The sequence below is a fragment of the Pseudophryne corroboree genome, chromosome 4 (assembly GCF_028390025.1).
Source record: "Pseudophryne corroboree isolate aPseCor3 chromosome 4, aPseCor3.hap2, whole genome shotgun sequence".
In the NCBI taxonomy this organism is placed as follows: domain Eukaryota; kingdom Metazoa; phylum Chordata; class Amphibia; order Anura; family Myobatrachidae; genus Pseudophryne; species Pseudophryne corroboree.
This window is the reverse complement of record NC_086447.1, coordinates 705,152,442-705,175,361: the sequence shown is the minus strand read 5'-3', so window position 1 is coordinate 705,175,361 and position 22,920 is coordinate 705,152,442. Positions and strand designations below refer to the sequence as shown.

Below are 22,920 nucleotides of genomic sequence, written 5' to 3'. Positions count from 1 at the left end.
CCCTGCAGTGCACATGGTTTTGCCCAATTGCTAACAAACTTTCTGCTGCGATCAACTCAGAATTACCCCCAAAATGCAGGGTTTCTGAATGCCATATGCTTTTGTGAAAGTGAGCGATTTTCCATTCATAAGGTGCAACTGGGATGTAAGGTACCACAGATGCGTGGAAGGCTCTGATATATGGACTTCATCTGCTGTAATATCACTAGACAGATGTATAGTGAATCTAGTGCCTGCATTTCTGCACCCTTAAAGTTAGCAATGCTCACTCTGCCTGGCAGTCATTTTCTTGCTAATGTTAGCAAATGCATTTTTGTTACTGGAATTCTTGAGAAAAGTAATTTTCTCCTTCAGGATTCAGGAGCAGGCACTTAACTGGTTAACTTGTTCTAGTATAAAAGCTCCTCCCCTTCAACCCTTTCCTCAGTTTTAAATTAAGTGTTTAAGGAGTAGGTCGGCATTTGGAGTATAATTTCTTTTTGCGCCTGCACCTGTTTTCTCTTTTTCCTTCCTCTTTACCTATGACTTGTGCTTTTGAATGGCCTACAGTTGGGTCACTTCACGTCTGTTGGCGGTCTCTGGGCATGCAGGAATACCGGAGCAAGAGACTGTCCCTAGTTGCTGCAGACGGCAAACAGTAGGTGGGTGCAAGAGCTGGAGCAGACATGTGAGCTATGGCAGAGAGCAGTGCCAGCAGTGACTGGATGCAGTGTAGCAGGGCTGCAGACTATTACAGATGACGTCGCCCCGCAGTAGGAAGTACTTACTACCTACAAAAAGGGCGTGGCTGGAGTTAAGGCAACAATTACTCCTCTCTGACTCTACCAAAATACTGAATATACTGTAGAGATGGTGGAGGATTGAGATGCATTAATTTTTAGGCATGTAGCATTTAGTATGAAGAATATTATTTGGTAATATGGAGCACATCCATTTTCAGACAAATTGCATCATACAACAGAGCACTCATTTTCAACTTTTTTAAACATTTGCCACCACAGTAATAAAACACATTGCCCCCACAGTAATTACACAAATTGGCCGCCACAGCAGTAAAACATACAAATACACTGGCCCCTACTTCTGAGTACAATAGCTGTGAAAGGAGATCCGCTTTCCCTGTTCCTCCCTCAGCAATGGGAGTGTCTATATAGAGCCTGTCTCTGTCGCAGAACTGGGTGGATGTGGCTTGTGTGACCTAAGAGGGCACGCTAGGTCTCCATAGGTCACGGCCTAGGCCGCGTCCCGGAAGAGCCTAGCACTGCCTGAGGCCAAAATTATACATTGAAGTGATGACAGCGGCGGCTTCTGGACATATTTAGCGGCACATTTAAGAATTGCAGTGTGCCGCAGCACAGCGGTTGAAAAATGCTGCAGTAGAGTGTGGAGTTTCCAGACTAATGCAGGGTAGAACAATGTGACTACGTAATGATTTGCACCCTTGGGGGTTACTGTGTGCAGTAACTGCATAGCTATAGGCACTTAACCTGGAATCTTTGCGTTAACCACTGGCCTAATAGCTCCAGGCACTTACCATAGGCTTTTAGCTCCTGGGCTAAGTGCCTGGAGCTATGCAATTTGTTCTTACTGTTGAAGAAAGAAACCTACTTAATCTGTGTGTTTATCATATAGCTTACCTATAATTTTTTCCTATGTACAGTATGTGCTCCCTACTTTGTTATATCATGGATAGTTATTTTGTGGCTCTTGATCTGTTATTGAACTGTTGACTTGTTTAACGACAGTGTTAGTGTTCTCACAATAGCTACAGACTACCATACATACTGCCTATTCTCAGTTGTGTCGCTATACAGACCTTTCTTATGTGAATCACATAATTGTCTCTTTCTTCAGGTACAAAGGATCCCTGATGGATGAGGGAGCCTTGATTGAAGCTGCCTGTCAAGGAGCCCTTTCTCCAGAATACACCAAACTCTGTGCGTGGTTGGTCACCGAGCTAAGATTGTTCTGTAAACTGGAAGAAAATGTAGAAGCCACAAATAGTAAGTAATTTGCTTCTGCAAACTCAGATCTAAATTGCAGTGTTATATTGAAGCTGTCCAGTATTTGTGGGTTACATGCAAAGGCAGCCAGTATTTACCCTGGTATGCAAGGGATCAGTATACAGACAGCGGGATCCCGGCCACTGTTATATCGACAGCGGGGCGAGCACTAGAAAGACCCTTGCGGGTTCGCTGCGCTCACCATGCTGGTATATACTCCCTCTGTGGATGTCGTGGACACCCATTGAGGGAGAAAAGCCTGTGGTGACGGGATTCCGGCGGCAGTAATTCACCACTAGTGAATTTATTGGGGATTATGCTTTGGGTACCTCAGGCACTTGAAGCATAATCCGTGATCAGCAGCAGTTAGAGCCACACTATGGGCTGTTTCACACTACCCGGTTTTCACCGGATGGCAAAAAGCCGGACAAACTTTGTCCGGCTTTTTACCATCCGTCAGTGCCTTACACACACAACTGTTTTGTGCCATGTTTAAGGCTGTGCGCATGTGCCGCAGCAGCAGCACGGCTGTGTGTGAAAGCGCCCATTCACACATTAACTCACTGCCCGTAAGGGCGGCACGGCAGCCGGACCTTTCAGTGGATATTTCTTTTTCATCCACTAGGGGTCACTGGAGTACTCTTGGGATATGGACGGCTTAGCAGAAACAAAGGCACTGAATATTTAAATTTAGAACTCTCCACCCCTCCATATCCCCGAGTACCTCAGTGTTTTTTCTGTGCTCACAGCACTAACAAGGCTTGTGTGGAGTTCCCACACTTAGTTGAAGATTTTATTAATTTTTCATTTTTACTTTTACATTTTTACTTTTTTACATCCCTTCCCAGTTTCTGGAAAAACATGGGTCCGGGATAGTGCCGCTGCAAGCAGCGCATGGCGTGTCGGTCCTCACAAAGAGCACCCTCACAGCCACAGGCAGCTCACTGCCTCCTGCAACAGCTGGACGGAGCTTACAGATAGAAGCCCCGTCGCAGCCATGAAGGAGTGATCAACTGGCAGGAACCAGAGCTGGACGGAGCTTACAGAAAGAAGCCCCGTCGCAGCCATGAAGAAGTGATCAGCTGGACGGAGCTTACACATAGAAGCCCCGTCGCAGCCATGAACGAGAGCTGCACAGAGCTTACACATAGAAGCCCCGTCGCAGCCATGAACGAGAGCTGCACAGAGCTTACACATAGAAGCCCCATCGCAGCCAGGAACAAGAGCTGGACGGAGCTTACAGATAGAAGCCCCGTCGCAGCCCTCCCTACGAGACAAGGTATGCTGGGGGGAACGGGGCGGTCAGCGCGCGCTGCCGCCCCGCTGTGTGGGGTCCGTTTTCTTTACCGCCGCCCGCACCCGCCGCTAATACCAGCGCCCGCCCCAGCCGCTCCGTCCGCGCTGTACGGACTTCAAAGCCAGGGAGACCGCCGCAGCACAGCGCTCTCACTAGCACCGCCGGAAGCCGCTACACGCCGCTCCAGCCAGCCGAACACTCGGCCGCTCTCCTCACAACGTTCCCTGCCTCCCTGCAAGGTCAGCTTCCCGGCACCCGCTCCCCGCTGCGACACGGAACACAGGGGGAGGTGGGGGGGACAAGCCACAGGCAGCGCTGCTGCAGGGAAAGATATGTTAGTAAAATATGACAGGCTGCCACATTCATATAGGTTATATTAATAACCTAACCTGTGATTCTCCCTGTATAATAGACTATTGAGCCTATATTCACACAGAATGTATTGTAACCTGATCTGGGATTATCAGTGTAAGCATGGCATGCTTCCTGTTTCTTCCTGTTTCTAATTCCAGAACGTTCCTGTCCTACAACACTACTCCACCGGAGGCGCAGGGGTGTTAGTGGGAATTTTTACTTCAGCTTTTATATAGGCTGGCCAAGTGAATGCATTTCGGCCATATATATATATATATATATATATATATATATATATATATGTATATTACACACCTTAAGTAACGCTTTTACTGAGCGTGCAAGTGTCGGTCTTTGTTTATTGTGTGGTTTCCACTCCGGAACCAGTTTTCATTCCTATGCTACGCAAATGTAATGGCTGGGCTGCAATTACAATTGGCCACCGTTCGACACGAGCGGTTAGATCCGAGTCTCGGAGAAGACCGTCAAATCTAACGGATATTAATTAATTGGTCTTATACTTTAACCGTTTCTGCTGTGTTGCGGTCTGACAATTCTATGCCAAACCTCACGACGCTACATAAGGGTGAGGAGGGCACATTAGACCAGCAGTCACAAGTGCGGTTTTTTTTTTGACAGCCCAGACATTGATAATGACCAGTGCGTCAGTCTCTGAAGTTTACAGAGACTAAGGAGCAATCGGGCTCTTATTTAGGATATCTTAATAAGATGTTAGTAGAAACGCAAAATAACCGAATAACCGGTTCTATACCTCCCAGATTTAATTCTATTTACCCGTTTCCACACAGTGACATCTACATTGGAGAATCCGCCATTGGTGGATTCGTCTGTGTCAAAACTTATAAAGACCCTTCAAATGTAAGACAGTGACATCTACATTGGAGAATCCGACATTGGTGGATTCGTCTGTGTCAAACCTTATAAAGACCCTTCAGATGTAACATAGATTTGGGTCACTAAGGCGCTTTTTGTATGGAAACAATGACGATCACGTTATACTTATCATTAATCAAATCGGAGAAGCTGCTAAGTAGCTATGTACAGCTTCTGCTGCCGGCTGTTAGCTCGCTTCTCGCCTTTCATCGTCGCTAGTTACAGCACGACAGGTTCTCTGGCTGCGTTCTTGACAAGCGGAGTCAGAGGTCAAAAGAATACGGTGGCCAGAAGTTGTTTGGTCCTAAAATTGACAAATGCATTTCTCAGGCCAAGGCGGAGGGGAGAGAGTCTAGTTTACTGCTATTGCCTCCACTGGTACCAAGACGGAAATACTCTGGTCCGGCGTTCACTTTAGACTTCAGTCCTCTCAAGGCTGTGGTACAGCCACGCCTTGTAACACCAGGGCGCTAAAGTCATCAACAAGCCAGTGGCTTGACGGGCTCCCAGGCCATTTTGGATTTCCAATTGTGGGAGCGCGCCTTCAGATGTTACATTTGCCTGGATTCCAGACATCCACTGACTGTCTTCCGTCACTGCGTTTTTTTTTCTTCAAAACTGGTCTGTCTCTGTCGGACGACAAGAAGGCGTTTTGGCAGATTGTCATTCAGTCTCTGCTGGATTCAGCAGTTTTTAATTCCAGCCTGGTACACCAACAAGGTCAGGGTTATTATTCCCATCTGTTTGTGGTACCGATTTCGGAGGGCTCCGTCTGTCTCAATCAGTAAGTCACTTACTACAGATTGAATATGGAATTTCTGCGGTCAGTATTTGCAGATTTCAAGCCACAAGATTGCATGATTGCGCTTGATGTCAAGAATGCGTACTTACACATTTCCATTTGGTCACCTCATCAGAGGTTCTTGCGTTTTGCAATACGCCACACAGGCCCTACCGTTTGGCCTCTTGTCAGCGCCTCGGGTATTCGCCAGAGTGATGTCTGTGATAATAGCTCATCTCAGATCCCTGCCAGTGACTATCGTTCCGTACTTAGACGATCTGCTCATGAAAACTCCGTCTCAACAGATGCTCCTTCAACTTGCGCTGCTAACATACACCCCGGTTGGAGTGTCAATTTCAAGAAATCGCATCTATTTCCGTCTCAACGACTTCAATTTCTAGGTATGATTCTCCATACGGTAAATCAAAGAATTTCCCTACTACAACAGGAAGTACAGATTATGCATCTGGTACAATAAGTGCTCAAGCCACGCACACTCTCGGTACGTTTGTGTATCCCCCTATTAGGAACAATGGTGGTGGCTTTCAAAGCGCTTCAGTTCGGAAGTTTTCCCTCCCGTCCATTTCAACAATAGTGGTCGGCCTCGCATTCTGCAGATTTCCCACAGGGTGAGGTTGTCCGCAAGGGCGAAGGTATCTCTACTCTATCAGCGGCTGGAATTAAATAATTCTAACGGCGACCGTGAGTCTCAGAGGTTGGGGAGCTGTAGTTCAAAATTGTCAGCGACAGGGTCTCTGGGCGGATCACGACAAATTGCTGTCTAAAAATGTCCTGGAACTCCGCGCAATTTACAATGCACTACGACAAGCATTACACATGCTTCCCTCTCAGACTGTCCAAGTGCAGTCAGACAACGCGACTGCAGTCGCATACATCAAAAGGAGGAACGAGAAGCCGCATGGCCATGCGGGAAGTAGCTCGAATCCTCAATTGACCAAAATACCACCAGGTGATATTGTCAGCAGGGTTCATTCCGGGAGTGAACAACTGGGAGGCGGATTATCTCAGCCGTCGGGATTTTCATCCAGAAGGAGGGGCATTAAATCCAGAGGTATTTCAAAAGTTGGTCCACAGGTGGGATATCCTCAGGTGGACCTGATGGCATCTCGCAACAATTACAAACGCCCCAGTATGTGTCCGGAACGAGAGATCCAAGGGCAGTGGCGGTGGATGCTCTCACAATCGCGGGCCCGTACAGCCTCGTGTATCTGTTACCACCGTTTTCCGCTGCTCTCTCAGTCGCTAAAACGGATCACAAGAGAGTCCGTCACAGTCATACTAGTGATGCCTCAGTGGTCTCGGAGAGCTTGGTTCTCGGATCTCCGCGGTCTACTCGCAGACGATCCTTGCCCGCTCCTACTACGTTCAGACCTGTTACAACAGGGTCCGTTCCTTTACCCCTATTTAGCGCGGCTGCGTTTGACGGGGTGGTTGTTGAGACCGCCCTCTTAAGAAGAGAGGGCATTACAGTATCGGTTATACCAACCATGTTACGAGCTAGGAAGCCGGTTACGGCAGCTCATTATTACAGAATTTGGCGTGCCTATATAGGTTGGTGTGAAGCTCTGAAGTTTCCAACATCATCTTTCAAGTTATCCCGTCTTCTGTTATTTCTACAGACGGGTTTAGATGGAGGACTGCGTTTATCTACACTAAAGGTGCAGGTCTCTGCTTTGTCAATTTACTTTCAAAGACGATGGGCTCTATTGCCGTCTATACACACTTTTCTCCAAGGTGTCCTCAGAGTTCAGCCTCCATTCATTCCACTTACAGCGCCATAGGACTTGAATCTGGTTTTAGATTTCTTACAGTCTTCATATTTTGAACCCTTACAGCAAGTGGATATAAAGTTTCTCACTTGGAAAACAATTTTTCTTCTAGCCTTAGCTTCGGCAAGGCGTGTTTCAGATTTGGGTGCCTTGTCATGCAAGCCACCGTATTTGGTGTTTCATGATGACAGAGCGCAACTTCGGACTAATCCCGATTTCTTACCAAAGCTATTGTCATCTTTTTCACATCAATCAACCAATAGTAGTTCCTGTGTTGACAGCACATTCTGGAACTCTGAATGTGGTACGCGCATTACGCGTTTGTGTCCCGAACGTCTACAGTTCGTAATACGGATACGTTGTTTGTTCTCTATGATGCTGCCAAGTGGAGGCCAGCTTCTCAGCAGACCTTAACCAGATGGATACAACTGACTATACGTCAGGCCTACCTTAAGGCTAGGTTACAGTTGCCTACATCAGTAATAGCTCATCCCACAGGTTCTGTGGGAACGTCATGGGCAGCTGGTTGTGGAGCTTCTACGACGCAGCTTGACCGTGCGGCTACATGGTCTTCAGTGCACACGTTTGTGCGCTTTTACAAGTTTGATACGTTTGCGGCATCAGCATCTAGCTTTGGCCGCCTAGTGTTACAGGTGTCAAACAGCTCTCCCGCCCACAGGGGAAGCTTTGGTACGTCCCAAGAGTACTCCAGTGACCCCTAGTGGATGAAAAAGAAAATAGGATTTTGGTACTTACCAGGTAAATCCTTTTCTTTGAATCCATAGGGGGCACTGGACGCCCACCCAGAGCAGTTTTACCTGGGTTGTATTAAGCTCAGGGGATCTTATGGTAACACATTTTCACCGACTGGTTCAAATTATAATGTTCTATCGGTTATGGTGTCAACTGTTTAGTTGTCAGTAACGTTATGTGTCAACTTTGTTGTTGTCCGTTATGTTATAGGTAATTCTCCATTGTCAACCTCTCTATAGTTCCTGTTCGGCTCAGTAAAAAACACTGAGGTACTCGGGGATATGGAGGGGTGGAGAGTTCTAAATTTAAATATTCAGTGCCTTTGTTTCTGCTAAGCCGTCCATATCCCAAGAGTACTCCAGTGCCCCCTATGGATTCAAAGAAAAGGATTTACCTGGTAAGTACCAAAATCCTATTTTCCGGCTGCCCGTAAGGGCGGCACGGCAGCCGGACCTTTCAGTGGATATTTCCGGCTGCAACCCAGCAGCCATGCCGGGGCCATGCCATGTGAGTTGACACATTGCTCTGCATGTGTCTCAGCAGCACGGCTGCGGAAAAAAGCCGTCCGGTATTTTGCCGGCCGGCGCGGCCCGGAGCGTGTGTAATAGCCCTAATACATGGTATCAGGAAGTTATCCTAGACCCCCATGTGTTATCACACGATCGTGAGTGCTCTTTCTGCCGATAAAAATGGCCTCTAATTGGATAGCACCCAGGTCTTCCAGGTCATCCTTTTTCGGATGACAATCCATTTTTGTCGTTCGGAAAAAGGATTGCACCCAATAGGATACCGACCATAGCTTTTCGACCTTAGTTTTTGCCAGGGCTTGCGGCTCGATACGGGTGTCTGCTATGTGTGAACAGACCCGGCTCGAGTCGGATATCCGGGGTCCTCGACCCTGTTCTGTACCAGGATTATTCCCTTGTACCTTAGGTGGGGTGCATAATATTTTTTAGCTGATGTACCGATATATCGCGCAGCCGTACACACTGCGCGATCCTGTTTAAGAGTGTATGAAATATCGGTACAACCCTCATTCACCTGCATGCGGTTGTCAGCAGGGCCATCCCACCTGACGTGCAGCATATCAGAAGGGACGACCCTGCTGACGATGCATGTGCGACTGAGCGGACGCACTGTGAGATAAGCACGTTTTATTGTTCCACTATGCGTCAGAACGATATATTGTCCAATATATTGCCTAATGTGGGCCCAGCCTTAGCTTGTGTTTTCCCCATGTGCTGTAAGTATGCAAGGATGTATATATTGCACTGAGGCCAGTGCAGTGTTTAGCAGTTTCTGTAGGTCTAAGGGCCTAATTCAGACCTGATTGCAAAAGCAAAATCTTTCTCCAGTGGGCAAAACCATGTGCACTGTAGGTGGGGCAGATGTACCATGTGCAGAAAGTTAGATTTGGGTGGCTCTATTTTTACACTGCAATTTAGATTTCAGTTTGAACACACCCCACCCAAATCTTACCCTATCTGGCCCCCCCCTGCAGTGTACATGGTTTTGCCCATTAGAGAACAATTTTGCTGCTACGATCAGGTCTGAATTAGGCCCTAAATAAGGAAGATGTTCTCTTCTTAATATTTAACACATCAGTGTGCAGGGCCTGGATATAAAGCAATAGCATGTTTTGTGTTATGATTTTAGACCGATTATGTTAAAAGGGTTCTCCAATTAAGAAGCAATACTGCATATATTTTTCCCCCTGTTAATAAAAAGTTTAAGCTAATTTTCTTAGCTGTTTTTGTTCAAATCCACTCATTTTCAAAATATTTTTGGAGGGAAAACAAGTCTGGCTGAAGATACGGGGGAATGTAATAGGGTGTAAGAATCAGTAAGTGAGATATTTTGGGCTGTATTCAATAACTGTCGGAAGCAGCCGTCTTGTCGGAAAGACGGCAGCTTTCAACAGAAATAGGACGGAAAGGGTTCCGACCTATTCAACGGGCTGATTTTTTTCCGACAAGTCGGGAATTCCGGACTTGTCGGAAAACACATGGATCGGCGGAATAGCCGCCAATCCGCGTGCTTCTGTTAAAAATAGGGCCAAATCCGACAGGTTTTGGCCCCCTTTCCGACAAACTCAATCCGACTTGAAAACAAGTCGAATTGAGATGAGGAGACAAGCGGTGCTGCGGGCTGCGGGGGGAGCAAAGATCGGTGGCCGGCGGGGGGGGGGGGGGACATGTCTGCGGCGGCGGGGGATGGCACTGCAGGGAGCTCCCTGCAGCTCCTCCCGCCGCAGACATGTCCACCCCGCAGCCAGCTCCCATCGCCGGCTGCCGATCTCTGCTCCCCCCGCGGCCCAGCTAACCCCCGCCGCCGTCCCGCTCACGCCCACTGCCATCTGTACTCCTGGCCGCTGCTCTGAGCGCAGTTGCTGACAGCAGTGGCCGTCCATTGAATAGGGGTTGTCGGATCCATTCCGACAACTGCGTTTCGGAATGGATACGATTTTTATCGAATATACCACTTTGTGAGAGTTCTTCTGGGTTTTTTGTTAAGTGACAATCAGGTTTATTTTGCCATGTAAATGATTGCCACTTTAAGAGAACAGAAGAACTGTCACAAAATCTCTCACTTCCTGATTCTCACACCCTATTACATTCCCCTCAGTGTTGCAGCTCTCATTGTACAGATTCCTTGTGTTACCCAAGTGTCTTTATTTTATAGGCCCTAGTGAGGCAGAAGGGTTTCAGTTAGAAATGAGCGGTCTATTGATGGAGATGAACTGCCCATATACATCTTTGACGTCTGGAGACCTGTCTAAACGTCTTCTGGACAAGAAGAACTGTCTACTGCTGTTAAGTAAGTGCTGTATTTCTGTGTGCTTTGACATGCAGGTCATTCCATGCCAAAACATCACAGCTTCCAACCTGACCAGCTCAGATTTCCATGCAATATGGTAGGATGATAGACGGCATAACAGAACGTTCATATGTAAAATTTTAGCCCTCCGTGATACACAGTGTTCATGTAACAGGGTTGTCAACTAAAACAAATCATAGCTTCGCGTCTAGCTTCTAATTGTGGTAGAACGTTCATGTTTCTCTAACGTCCTAGAGGATGCTGGGGACTCCGTAAGGACCATGGGGAATAGACTGGCTCCGCAGGAGATAGGGCACTTTAAGAAAGACTTTAGGATTCTGTGTGTGCACTGGCTCCTCCCTCTATGCCCCTCCTCCAGACCTCAGTTTTAGACTGTGCCCAGAGGAGAATGGGTGCACTGCAGGGAGCTCTCCAGAGTTTCCTGCTTAGAAAGCTTTTTTGTTAGGATTTTTTCTCTTTTTCAGGGAGCACTGCTGGCAACAGGCTCCCTGCATCGAGGGACTGAGGAGAGAGGGGCAGACCTACTTAAATGTTAGGCTCTGCTTCCTCGGCTACTGGACACCATTAGCTCCAGAGGGAATGAACACAGGTTCGTCCTGGGCGTTCACCCCAGAGCCGCGCCGCCGTTCTCACAGAGCCAGAAGAAACGAAGACACAAGACGTCTCAGGCGGCAGAAGCCTTCAGTGCTTCACAGAGGTAACGCACAGCACTGCAGCTGTGCGTCATTGCTCCGCTACACCTCACACACTCCGGTCACTGTAAGGGTGCAGGGCGCAGGGGGTGCGCCCTGAGCAGCAATAAAACATCTCTCCTATGGCAAAAGTGTATATACATGTACAGGTGGGCACTGTACATGTATATAAAAGAGCCCCCGCCATTTTTTAATAAGTTTGAGCGGGATAGAAGCCCGCCGCCGAGGGGGCGGGGCTTCACCCTCAGCACTCACCAGCGCCATTTTCTCTACACAGCACCGCTGGGAGGAAGCTCCCCGGACTCTCCCCTGCTTGACACACGGTGAAAGGGGGTTTTAAAGTAGAGGGGGGGCACATTATTGGCGTTTATACACTACAGCAGCGCTACTGGGTAAACATTCTGTGTTTTTCTCCAGGGACATACAGCGCTGGGGTGTGTGCTGGCATACTCTCTCTCTGTCTCTCCAAAGGGCCTCAGGGGGAACCTGTCTTCAGAAAAGAGATTCCCTGTGTGTGTAAAGTGTGTCGGTACGTGTGTGTCGACATGTTTGACGAGGAAGGCTCACCTAAGGAGGAGGGGTAGTGCATGATGGTCAGGTCGCCGTCGGCAACGCCGACACCGGACTGGGTGGATATGTGGAATGTCTTGAATGCAAATGTAAACTTACTGCATAAACGATTAGACAAGGCTGAAGCTAGGGATCAGTCATGTAGTCAGACCATGCCTGTCCCTGTGGCACCAGGTCCTTCGGGGTTTCAAAAACACACCATATCCCAGATCACTGACACAGATACCGACACAGAGACTGACTCTAGTGTCGACTATGAGGATGCAAAATTACAGCCAAAGGTGGCGAAAGGTATTCGTTACATGATTATGGCCATTAAAGAGGCTTTGCATATCACTGAGGAACCCCCTGTCCCTGACACGAGGGTACACATGTATAAAGGGAAAAAGCCTGAGGTCACTTTTCCGTCCTCATTTGAACTAAGCGACTTGTGCGAAAAGGCTTGGGAATCTCCAGATAGGAGACTACAAGTTCCCAAAAGGATTCTTATGGCGTATCCCTTTCCACAAAAGGACAAGATACGATGGGAATCTTCGCCGAAGGTAGACAAGGCGCTGACACGCTTATCCAAGAAGGTGGCACTGCCTTCTCGGGATACAGCTTCCCTCAAGGATCCTGCTGATCGTAAGCAGGAGGTTACCATAAAACACATTTACACACATTCCGGTACTATCATTAGACCGGCTATGGCATCGGCCTGGGTGTGTAGTGCTATCGCAGCATGGACAGATTCCTTATCTACGGAACTTGAAACCCTAGATAAGGATTCCATTCTAATGACCCTAGAGCATATCAAAGATGCTGCTTTGTATATGAGGGATGCTCAAAGAGACATTTGTTTACTAAGCTCCAGAATAAATGCTATGTCTATTTCTGCTAGGCGACTCCTGTGGACCCGACAGTGGACGGGGGATGCCGACTCAAAGCGTCACATGGAGTCGCTGCCTTACAAGGGGGAGGAGTTGTTTGGAGAAGGCCTCTCGGACCTTGTCTCTACTGCTACGGCCGGTAAATCGAATTTCTTACCTTATGTCCCCCCGCAGCATACTAAAAAGGCACCTCATTATCAAATGCAGTCCTTTCGTTCCAATAGAAGCAAGAAGGTACGGGGATCGTCCTTCCTTGCCAGAGGAAAAGGCAAGGGAAAAAAGCTGCATGCAGCTAGTTCCCAGGAGCAGAAGTCCTCCCCTACATCTGCAAAGTCCACCGCATGACGCTGGGGCTTCCCGGGGGGAGTCAGCTCAAGTGGGGGCGCGTCTTCGATTTTTCAGCCAGGTCTGGGTTCACTCACAGGTGGATCCCTGGGCTATAGAGATTGTTTCTCAGGGATACAGGCTGGAATTCGAAGACGTGCCTCCTCGCCGGTTTTTCAAATCGGCTCTGCCAGCTTCCCCGTCAGAGAGGGAGTTAGTGTTGACTGCGATTCAAAAATTGTATCTTCAACAGGTGATAGTCAAAGTTCCTTTTCTCCAGCAAGGAAAGGGGTATTACTCAACCCTGTTTGTGGTCCCGAAACCGGACGGTTCGGTAAGGTCCATTTTGAATCTAAAATCCCTGAACTTGTACTTGAAAAAGTTCAAGTTCAAGATGGAATCGCTCAGAGCGGTCATCGCCAGCCTGGAGGGGGGGATTGGATGGTGTCCCTGGTCATAAAGGATGCATACCTTCATGTTCCGATTTTCCCTCCTCATCAGGCATTCCTGAGATTTGCAGTACAGGACTGTCATTACCAATTTCAGACGTTGCCGTTTGGGCTTCCCACAGCCCCGAGAATTTTCTCCAAGGTAATGGCGGAAATGATGGTGCTCCTGCGCAAGCAGGGGGTCACAATTATCCCATACTTGGACGATCTCCTCATAAAGGCGAGATCTCGGGAGAAGTTGCTGGACAGCGTGTCGCTGTCGGTGAGGATGTTGCAGGGGCACGGCTGGATTCTCAATATACCGAAGTCCCAGCTAGTCCCTACAACGCGTCTGACCTTTTTGGGCCTGATTCTAGACACAGACCAGAAAAAGGTTTTTCTTCCGATGGAAAAGGCTCAGGAGCTCATGGCCCTGGTCAGGAACCTATTAAAGCTAAAAACGGTTTCAGTGCATCATTGCACACGTGTCCTGGGGAAGATGGTGGCATCGTACGAGGCCATCCCCTTCGGCAGGTTCCATGCGAGGACCTTTCAATGGGATCTACTGGACAAATGGTCCGGGTCCCATTTACAAATGCATCAAAGGATCACCCTGTCTCCCAGAGCCAGGGTATCTCTCCTGTGGTGGCTGCATAGTGCTCACCTCCTAGAAGGCCGCAGGTTCGGAATTCAGGACTGGATACTGGTGACCACGGACGCAAGCCTCCGAGGTTGGGGAGCGGTCACACTGGGAAGAAATTTCCAAGGTCTCTGGTCAAATCTGGAGACTGGTCTCCACAACAACGTCCTGGAGTTGAGGGCCATATACAACGCCCTACGCCAAGCGGAGGCATTGCTTCGGGACAAACCGGTTCTGATTCAGTCAGACAGTGTCACGGCAGTGGCTCATGTAAACCGCCAAGGCGGCACAAGGAGCAGAGTGGCCATGGCAGAAGCGACCAAGATTCTTCGCTGGGCGGAAGGCCATGTAAGCGCCCTATCAGCAGTATTCATCCCGGGGGTGGACAACTGGGAAGCGGACTTCCTCGGCAGACACGACCTGCACCCGGGAGAGTGGGGACTTCATCCAGAAGTCTTCGCACAGATCGTGGGTCGGTGGGGACTGCCTCAGATAGACATGATGGTGTCCCGTCTCAACAAAAAGCTAAAGCGGTATTGCGCCAGGTCCAGGGACCCTCAGGCAGTAGCAGTAGACGCTCTAGTGACACCTTGGGTGTTCAGATTGGTCTATGTGTTCCCTCCTCTACCTCTCATACCCAAGGTGTTGAGAATAATAAGGCTAAGAGGAGTCAGAACGATCCTCATTGTTCCGGATTGGCCACGAAGGACTTGGTATGCGGATCTGCAAGAGTTGCTCACAGAAGATCCGTGGCCTCTTCCCCTAAGGCAGGATCTGCTGCAGCTGGGGCCCTGTCTGTTCCAAGACTTACCGCGGCTGCGTTTGACGGCATGGCGGTTGAACGCCGGATCCTAGCGGAAAAAGGTATTCCGGAGGAGGTCATTCCTACCCTGATCAAGGCTAGGAAGGACGTGACATTGAAACATTATCTCCATATATGGCGAAAATATGTGTCTTGGTGTGAGGCCAGAACTGCTCCTGCGGAGGAGTTCCATTTGGGCCATCTGCTTCACTTCCTGCAAACGGGAGTGAATTTGGGCCTAAAATTAGGGTCCATAAAGGTCCAAATTTCCGCCTTATCCATTTTCTTCCAAAAAGAATTGGCTTCTCTTCCTGAAGTACAGACATTTGTGAAGGGGGTACTGCATATTCAGCCTCCCTTTGTACCTCCGGTGGCACCTTGGGATCTTAACGTGGTATTAAGTTTCCTCAAGTCACCTTGGTTTGAACCACTCAAGACGGTGGAATTGAAATATCTCATTTGGAAAGTGGTTATGTTATTGGCCTTGGCTTCTGCAAGGCGTGTTTCGGAATTGGCGGCTTTGTCGTATAAAAGCCCCTACCTGGTTTTTCATGTGGATAGGGCAGAATTGAGGACTCATCCTCAATTTTTGCCAAAGGTGGTCTCATCTTTTCATATGAACCAACCTATTGTCGTGCCTGTGGCTACGCGGGACTTGGGGGATTCCGAGTCCCTGGATGTGGTCAGGGCTTTGAAGATTTATGTGCCCAGAACAGCTAGGATCAGGAAGACTGAAGCTCTGTTTGTTCTGTATGCGGCCAACAAGGTTGGCGCTCCTGCTTCAAAGCAGACTATTGCTCGCTGGATCTGTAACACGATTCAGCAGGCGCATTCTACGGCAGGATTACCATTGCCTAAATCGGTTAAGGCCCATTCCACTAGGAAGGTGGGCCCTTCTTGGGCGGCTGCCCGAGGGGTCTCGGCATTACAGTTGTGCCGAGCAGCTACTTGGTCGGGGTCAAACACCTTTGCAAAGTTCTATAAGTTTGGTACCCTGGCTGAGGAGGACCTCCTGTTTGCTCAATCGGTGCTGCAGAGTCATCCGCACTCTCCCGCCCGTTTGGGAGCTTTGGTATAATCCCCATGGTCCTTACGGAGTCCCCAGCATCCTCTAGGACGTTAGAGAAAATAAGATTTTACTTACCGGTAAATCTATTTCTCGTAGTCCGTAAAGGATGCTGGGCGCCCGTCCCAAGTGCGGACTACTTCTGCAATGCTTGTATATAGTTATTGCTTCAATAAGGGTTATGTTATGGTTGCATCGGTCATGTACTGATGCTATGTTGTTTTTTCATACTGTTAACTGGGTAGTTTATCACAAGTTATACGGTGTGATTGGTGTGGCTGGTATGAATCTTGCCCTTGGATTAACAAAAATCCTTTCCTCGTACTGTCCGTCTCCTCTGGGCACAGTTTCCCTAACTGAGGTCTGGAGGAGGGGCATACAGGGAGGAGCCAGTGCACACCCAGAATTCTAAAGTCTTTCTTAAAGTGCCCTATCTCCTGCGGAGCCCTTCTATTCCCCATGGTCCTTACGGAGTCCCCAGCATCCTCTACGGACTACGAGAAATAGATTTACCGGTAAGTAAAATCTTATTTTTGTTTTGAAGCTAAGGGATCTTAGTATTCAAAAATAAAAAATAGTTTTATATTTAAATATTGACTTCTACGTTTTAGGGTCACATGATGTGACCTTGAATATATGAAAAAGTTACTTTTTTGTGATGATTTAGCATGGAACGACCCATTTGTTTATTGGCAAAATGCTAAAGTTATAACAATCCCAGGTTTAGTAACGATTGAGGTTTTTCAGAATTTCCATTCCTAACTATCTTGTGATGTTTGACAACAAAATAAACCATATACTGCCACACATTAGATAAACAATAGCACACTGGTGGCATATATGACTTATTAGACAAACCAGCCGCTTCTGTCCTCTACTTAACAGTGTATAGTTAGTGGCTTGCACATGTATTCAACCCCCTAAGGAGTCAGATTTGTTGAATTACAAGGACACACGGATTGTTCCTGCAGTATTTTTATTGGGGACCAGTAGTTTCCTATAGTAAATTTTAAAACTCATCATTTATTTGCAGATTTAAAATGAAAACAGAAAATGCGCAGTTTGCTATTCAGCCCCTGTAGACTAGTGCTTTAGCTGTAATAACAGCATTAAGTCTGTTGGGGTACGTTTTTTCCAGGTTTGCACACTGGAAGTGATTTTTGCCCATTGTTACTTGAAAATTTGCTTCAGGTTCATTGAACGACAAGTGTGAACTGCAATTGCAATAGTGCCACAGATAAACTGGAATAAAATCTAAACTTTGATTTAGCCATTGTAGAACCTTTATGTTGTTCAACTATTCCAGTGTTGCTTCTGCCTTGTGCTTGGGATCATTGTTCTGCTGAAAAGTGACCTTTCTCCCAGGCTTGAGATTTCTTGCAGACTGAATCGGGATGGTGCACCTTCACTCCAGCTCAGCCTCTGGACTCTCCTTCATGGTGATGGTCTTTCTGAGGCTTCCCTCTCAAGTCTCCTTCTTGCTGTGATGCCAAGTTTGGAAAGACAGCCTTGTCTAGATAGTGCCTGGGTGGTATGATGACGGTCACAATAACTCCCCCTGCATCCCGGCCTCTCAATATACCGTCGTCTGCATGCCGAATAGAAGGGACTATTCCCACTTGTGGGTGTCCATAACACCCATCACCGAGCCTGCAGTGTGGTGAGCGCAGTGAGCCCGCAAGGGTCTTCGTTCCCCACCGGCATTCTGCGTCCGTGATCCCGGCGTCGGGATGCTGACCGCTGGGATCTGGCCCCAACCTGCTCAAAGCACTTGGATATTATTTCTCTGACGTCCTAGTGGATGCTGGGAACTCCGTAAGGACCATGGGGAATAGACGGCTCCGCAGGAGACTGGGCACATCTAAAGAAAGATTTAGGACTATCTGGTGTGCACTGGCTCCTCCCCCTATGACCCTCCTCCAAGCCTCAGTTAGATTTCTGTGCCCGGCTGAGCTGGATGCACACTAGGGGCTCTCCTGAGCTCCTAGAAGAAAGTATAGTTTAGGTTTTTTATTTTACAGTGAGACCTGCTGGCAACAGGCTCACTGCAGCGAGGGACTAAGGGGAGAAGAAGCGAACCTACCTAACTGGTGGTAGCTTGGGCTTCTTCGGCTACTGGACACCATTAGCTCCAGAGGGATCGAACACAGGACCCGACCTCGTCGTCCGTTCCCGGTGCCGCGCCGCCGTCCCCCTTACAGAGCCAGAAGCAAGAAGGTGGTCCGGAAAATCGGCGGCTGAAGACTTCGGTCTTCCCCAAGGTAGCGCACAGCACTGCAGCTGTGCGCCATTGCTCCTCATGCACACCACACACTGCGGTCACTGATGGGTGCAGGGCGCTGGGGGGGGGGCGCCCTGAGCAGCAATATTAACACCTTGGCTGGCAAAACTAACACCATATATAGCCTCAGGGGCTATATAGGTGTATATTAACCCCTGCCAGAAACGATAAAATAGCGGGAGAAAGCCCGCCGAAAAAGGGGCGGAGCCATCTCCCTCGGCACACTGGCGCCATTTTTCCCTCACAGCTCCGCTGGAAGGGAGCTCCCTGGCTCTCCCCTGCAGTCCTGCACTACAGAAAGGGTAGAAAAGAGAGGGGGGGCACAATTTAGGCGCAGTATATATATTATATAGGCAGCTATAAGGGAAAACACTCTGTATAGGTGATATCCCTGTGTTATATAGCGCCCTGGTGTGTGCTGGCATACTCTCCCTCTGTCTCCCCAAAGGGCTTTGTGGGGTCCTGTCCTCTGTAAGAGCATTCCCTGTGTGTCTGCTGGGTGTCGGTACTGCTGTGTCGACATGTATGATGAGGATAATGATGTGGAGGCGGAGCAAATGCCTGTGAATGTGATGTCACCCCCTGCTGGGTCGACACCAGTGTGGATGGACTTATGGAAGGAATTACGTGGCAGTGTCAGCTCCTTACATAAAAGGTTTGACGACATAGGACAGCCGGCTACTCAGCTTGTGCCTGTCCAAGCGTCTCAAATGTCATCAGTTGCTATAAAACACCCGCTACCTCAGATGACAGATACAGATGTCGACACGGATACCGACTCCAGTGTCGACGATGATGAGACGAGTGTACCCTCCAATTGATCCACCCGTTACATGATTGAGGCATTGAAAAATGTTTTACACATTTCTGATGATACCCCTGGTACCACAAAAAAGGGTATTATGTTTGGTGAGAAAAAACTACCAGTAGTTTTTCCTGCATCGGACGAATTAAATGAGGTGTGTGTGGAAGCGTGGACTTCCCCAGATAAGAAATTCCCGCCAGAGGATAGGTCGCGCTGGGAGACACCCCCTAGGGTAGATAAAGCGCTGACACGCTTATCAAAGAAGGTGGCACTACCATCTCCGGATACGGCCGCCCTAAAAGAACCTGCTGATAGAAAGCAGGAAAGTACCCTTAAAGCTATATACACACACACTGGCATTATATTGAGACCCGCTATTGCATCAGCTTGGATGTGCAGCTGCGTGGTCAGACTCCCTGTCGGAAAACATTGATACCATGGATAGGGACAATATTTTGCTAACGATTGACCATATAAAAGACGCGGTCTTATACATGCGTGATGCACAGAGGGATATCTGCCGGCTGGCATCAAAAATAAGCGCTATGTCCATTGCCGCCAGACGGGGGTTATGGACTAGGCAATGGTCAGGTGATGCCGACTCCAAGCGGCACATGGAAGTTTTACCCTATAAAGGGGTGGAACTTTTTGGGGAAGGTCTTTCAGACCTCGTTTCCACAGCTACTGCTGGGAAATCGACTTTTTTGCCACAGGCTACCCCACAGCAAAAGAAAGCACCGTATTATCAGGTACAGTCCTTTCGGCCCCAGAAAAATAAGAGGGCTAGAGGCTCATCCTTTCTGCCGAGGGGCAGAGGAAGGGGGAAAAAGCTGCAGCACACAGCTAGTTCCCAGGAGCAGAAGTCCTCCCCTTCGTCCGGTAAGTCCACAGCATGACGCTGGGGCTGCTCAGGCGGAACCGGGAACGGTGGGGGCACGTCTCAGGTTTTTCAGCACACAGTGGGCTTTCTCACAAGTGGATCCCTGGGTCCTTCAAGTAGTATCTCAGGGGTACAGGCTGGAATTCGAGACGTCTCCCCCCCGCCGTTTCCTAAAATCTGCCTTGCCGGCAACTCCCTCTGCCAGGGAGGCAGTGTTGGTGGCTATTCAAAAACTGTATTCACAGAAAGTGATTGTCAAGGTACCCCTCCTTCAGCAAGGAAAGGGTTACTACTCCACAATGTTTGTGGTACCGAAACCGGACGGTTCGGTGAGACCCATCTTAAATTTAAAAGACTTGAACACTTATATCAAAAGGTTCAAGTTCAAGATGGAATCGCTCAGGGCGGTTATTGCGAGCCTGGAGGAGGGGGATTACATGGTCTCCCTGGACATAAAGGATGCGTACCTGCATGTCCCCATTTACCCTCCGCACCAGGAGTACCTCAGATTTGTGGTACAAGACTGTCATTATCAGTTCCAGACGCTGCCGTTTGGGTTATCCACGGCACCGAGGGTCTTTACCAAGGTAATGGCCGAAATGATGATACTCCTTCGCAAGAAGGGAGTTTTAATTATCCCGTACTTGGACGATCTCCTGATAAAGGCGAGGTCCAAAGAACAGTTGATAGTGGGGGTGGCACTTTCTCGGGAAGTGCTACAACAGCACGGCTGGATTCTCAATATTCCAAAGTCACAGCTGGTCCCGACGACACGTCTTCTGTTCCTGGGAATGATTCTGGACACAGACCAGAAAAGAGTGTTTCTTCCACTGGAAAAAGCCGAGGAATTGTCATCTCTGGTCAGAGACATCCTAAAACCAGGAAAAGTGTCGGTACATCAATGCACACGAGTCCTGGGAAAAATGGTAGCTTCATACGAAGAAATTCCATTCGGAAGGTTCCACGCAAGGACGTTCCAGTGGGACCTGTTGGACAAATGGTCCGGGTCCCATCTCCAGATGCAACAGCGGATAACCCTATCGTCCAGAACCAGGGTGTCGCTGCTGTGGTGGCTGCAGAGGGCTCATCTACTAGAGGGCCGCAGATTCGGAATACAGGACTGGGTCCTGGTGACCACGGATGCCAGCCTTCGGGGCTGGGGGGCAGTCACAAAGGGAAGAAATTTCCAAGGACTGTAGTCAAATCAGGAGATTTCTCTTCACATAAATATCCTGGAGCTAAGGGCCATTTACAATGCCCTAAGCCAGGCAAGACCCCTGCTTCAAAACCAGCCGGTACTGATCCAGTCAGACAACATCACGGCGGTCGCCCATGTAAACAGACAGGGCGGCACGAGAAGCAGGATGGCTATGGCAGAAGCCACAAGGATTCTCAGATGGGCAGAGAATCATGTGTTAGCACTGACAGCAGTGTTCATTCCGGGAGTGGACAACTGGGAAGCAGACTTCCTCAGCAGGCACGACCTCCACCTGGGAGAATGGGGACTTCATCCAGAAGTCTTCCAAATGCTGGTCAACCGGTGGGAAAAACCACAGGTAGACATGATGGCGTCCCGCCTCAACAAGAAGTTGAAAAGATATTGCGCCCGGTCAAGAGACCCTCAGGCGATAGCGGTGGACGCTCTAGTGACACCTTGGGTGTACCAGTCGGTTTATGTGTTTCCTCCTCTACCTCTCATACCAAAGGTACTGAGAATAATAAGAAGGCAAGGAGTGAAAACCATACTCGTGGTTCCGGATTGGCCAAGAAGAGCTTGGTACCCGGAACTTCAAGAGATGCTGGCAGAGGACCCTTGGCCTCTGCCGCTCAGACAAGACCTGCTGCAGCAGGGACCCTGTCTGTTCCAAGACTTACCGCGGCTGCGTTTGACGGCATGGCGGTTGAACACCGGATCCTGAAGGAAAAGGGTATTCCGGAGGAAGTCATCCCTACCCTGATCAAAGCCAGGAAGGATGTCACCGCAAAACATTATCACCGCATTTGGCGGAAATATGTTGCTTGGTATGAGGCCATGAAGGCCCCGACGGAGGAATTTCAACTGGGTCGATTCCTGCACTTCCTGCAAGCAGGGGTGTCGTTGGGCCTCAAATTGGGGTCCATAAAGGTCCAGATTTCGGCTCTGTCGATTTTCTTCCAGAAAGAACTGGCTTCACTGCCTGAAGTTCAGACTTTTGTCAAAGGAGTTCTGCATATTCAGCCTCCTTTTGTGCCCCCAGTGGCACCTTGGGATCTCAATGTGGTTTTGGCATTCCTAAAATCACATTGGTTCGAACCACTTAAGACTGTGGATTTAAAATATCTCACGTGGAAAGTGGTCATGCTGTTGGCCCTGGCGTCGGCCAGGCGGGTTTCAGAATTGGCGGCTTTGTCTTGTAAAAGCCCTTATCTGATTTTCCATATGGATAGGGCAGAATTGAGGACTCGTCCTCAGTTTCTCCCAAAGGTGGTCTCAGCTTTTCACTTGAACCAACCTATTGTGGTGCCTGCGGCTACTAGGGACTTGGAGGATTCCAAGTTGCTGGACGTAGTCAGGGCCCTGAAAATTTATGTTTCCAGGACGGCTGGAGTCAGAAAAACTGAATCGCTGTTTATCCTGTATGCACCCACTAAGCTGGGTGCTCCTGCTTCTAAGCAGTCTATTGCGCGCTGGATTTGTAGCACTATTCAGCTGGCGCATTCTGCGGTGGGACTACCGCAGCCTAAATCTGTAAAAGCCCATTCCACAAGGAAGGTGGGCTCATCTTGGGCGGCTGCCTGAGGGGTCTCGGCTTTACAACTTTGCCGAGCTGCTACTTGGTCAGGGGCAAACACGTTTGCAAAATTCTACAAATT

The 22,920-nt window shown here is 48.8% G+C and overlaps 1 protein-coding gene across 1 annotated transcript in view; it reads left to right on the top strand.

Moving 5' to 3' along the window:
- Nucleotides 1-22,920, top strand: part of FAM98A (family with sequence similarity 98 member A) — a 105,490-nt gene that overhangs the window by 5,460 nt on the left and 77,110 nt on the right. Inside the window, exons 2-3 of the mRNA XM_063917969.1 lie at nucleotides 1,855-2,003; nucleotides 10,555-10,689. Of these exons, the coding sequence (XP_063774039.1) occupies nucleotides 1,855-2,003; nucleotides 10,555-10,689 (284 nt within the window). The remainder of the gene's footprint in view (nucleotides 1-1,854; nucleotides 2,004-10,554; nucleotides 10,690-22,920) is intronic.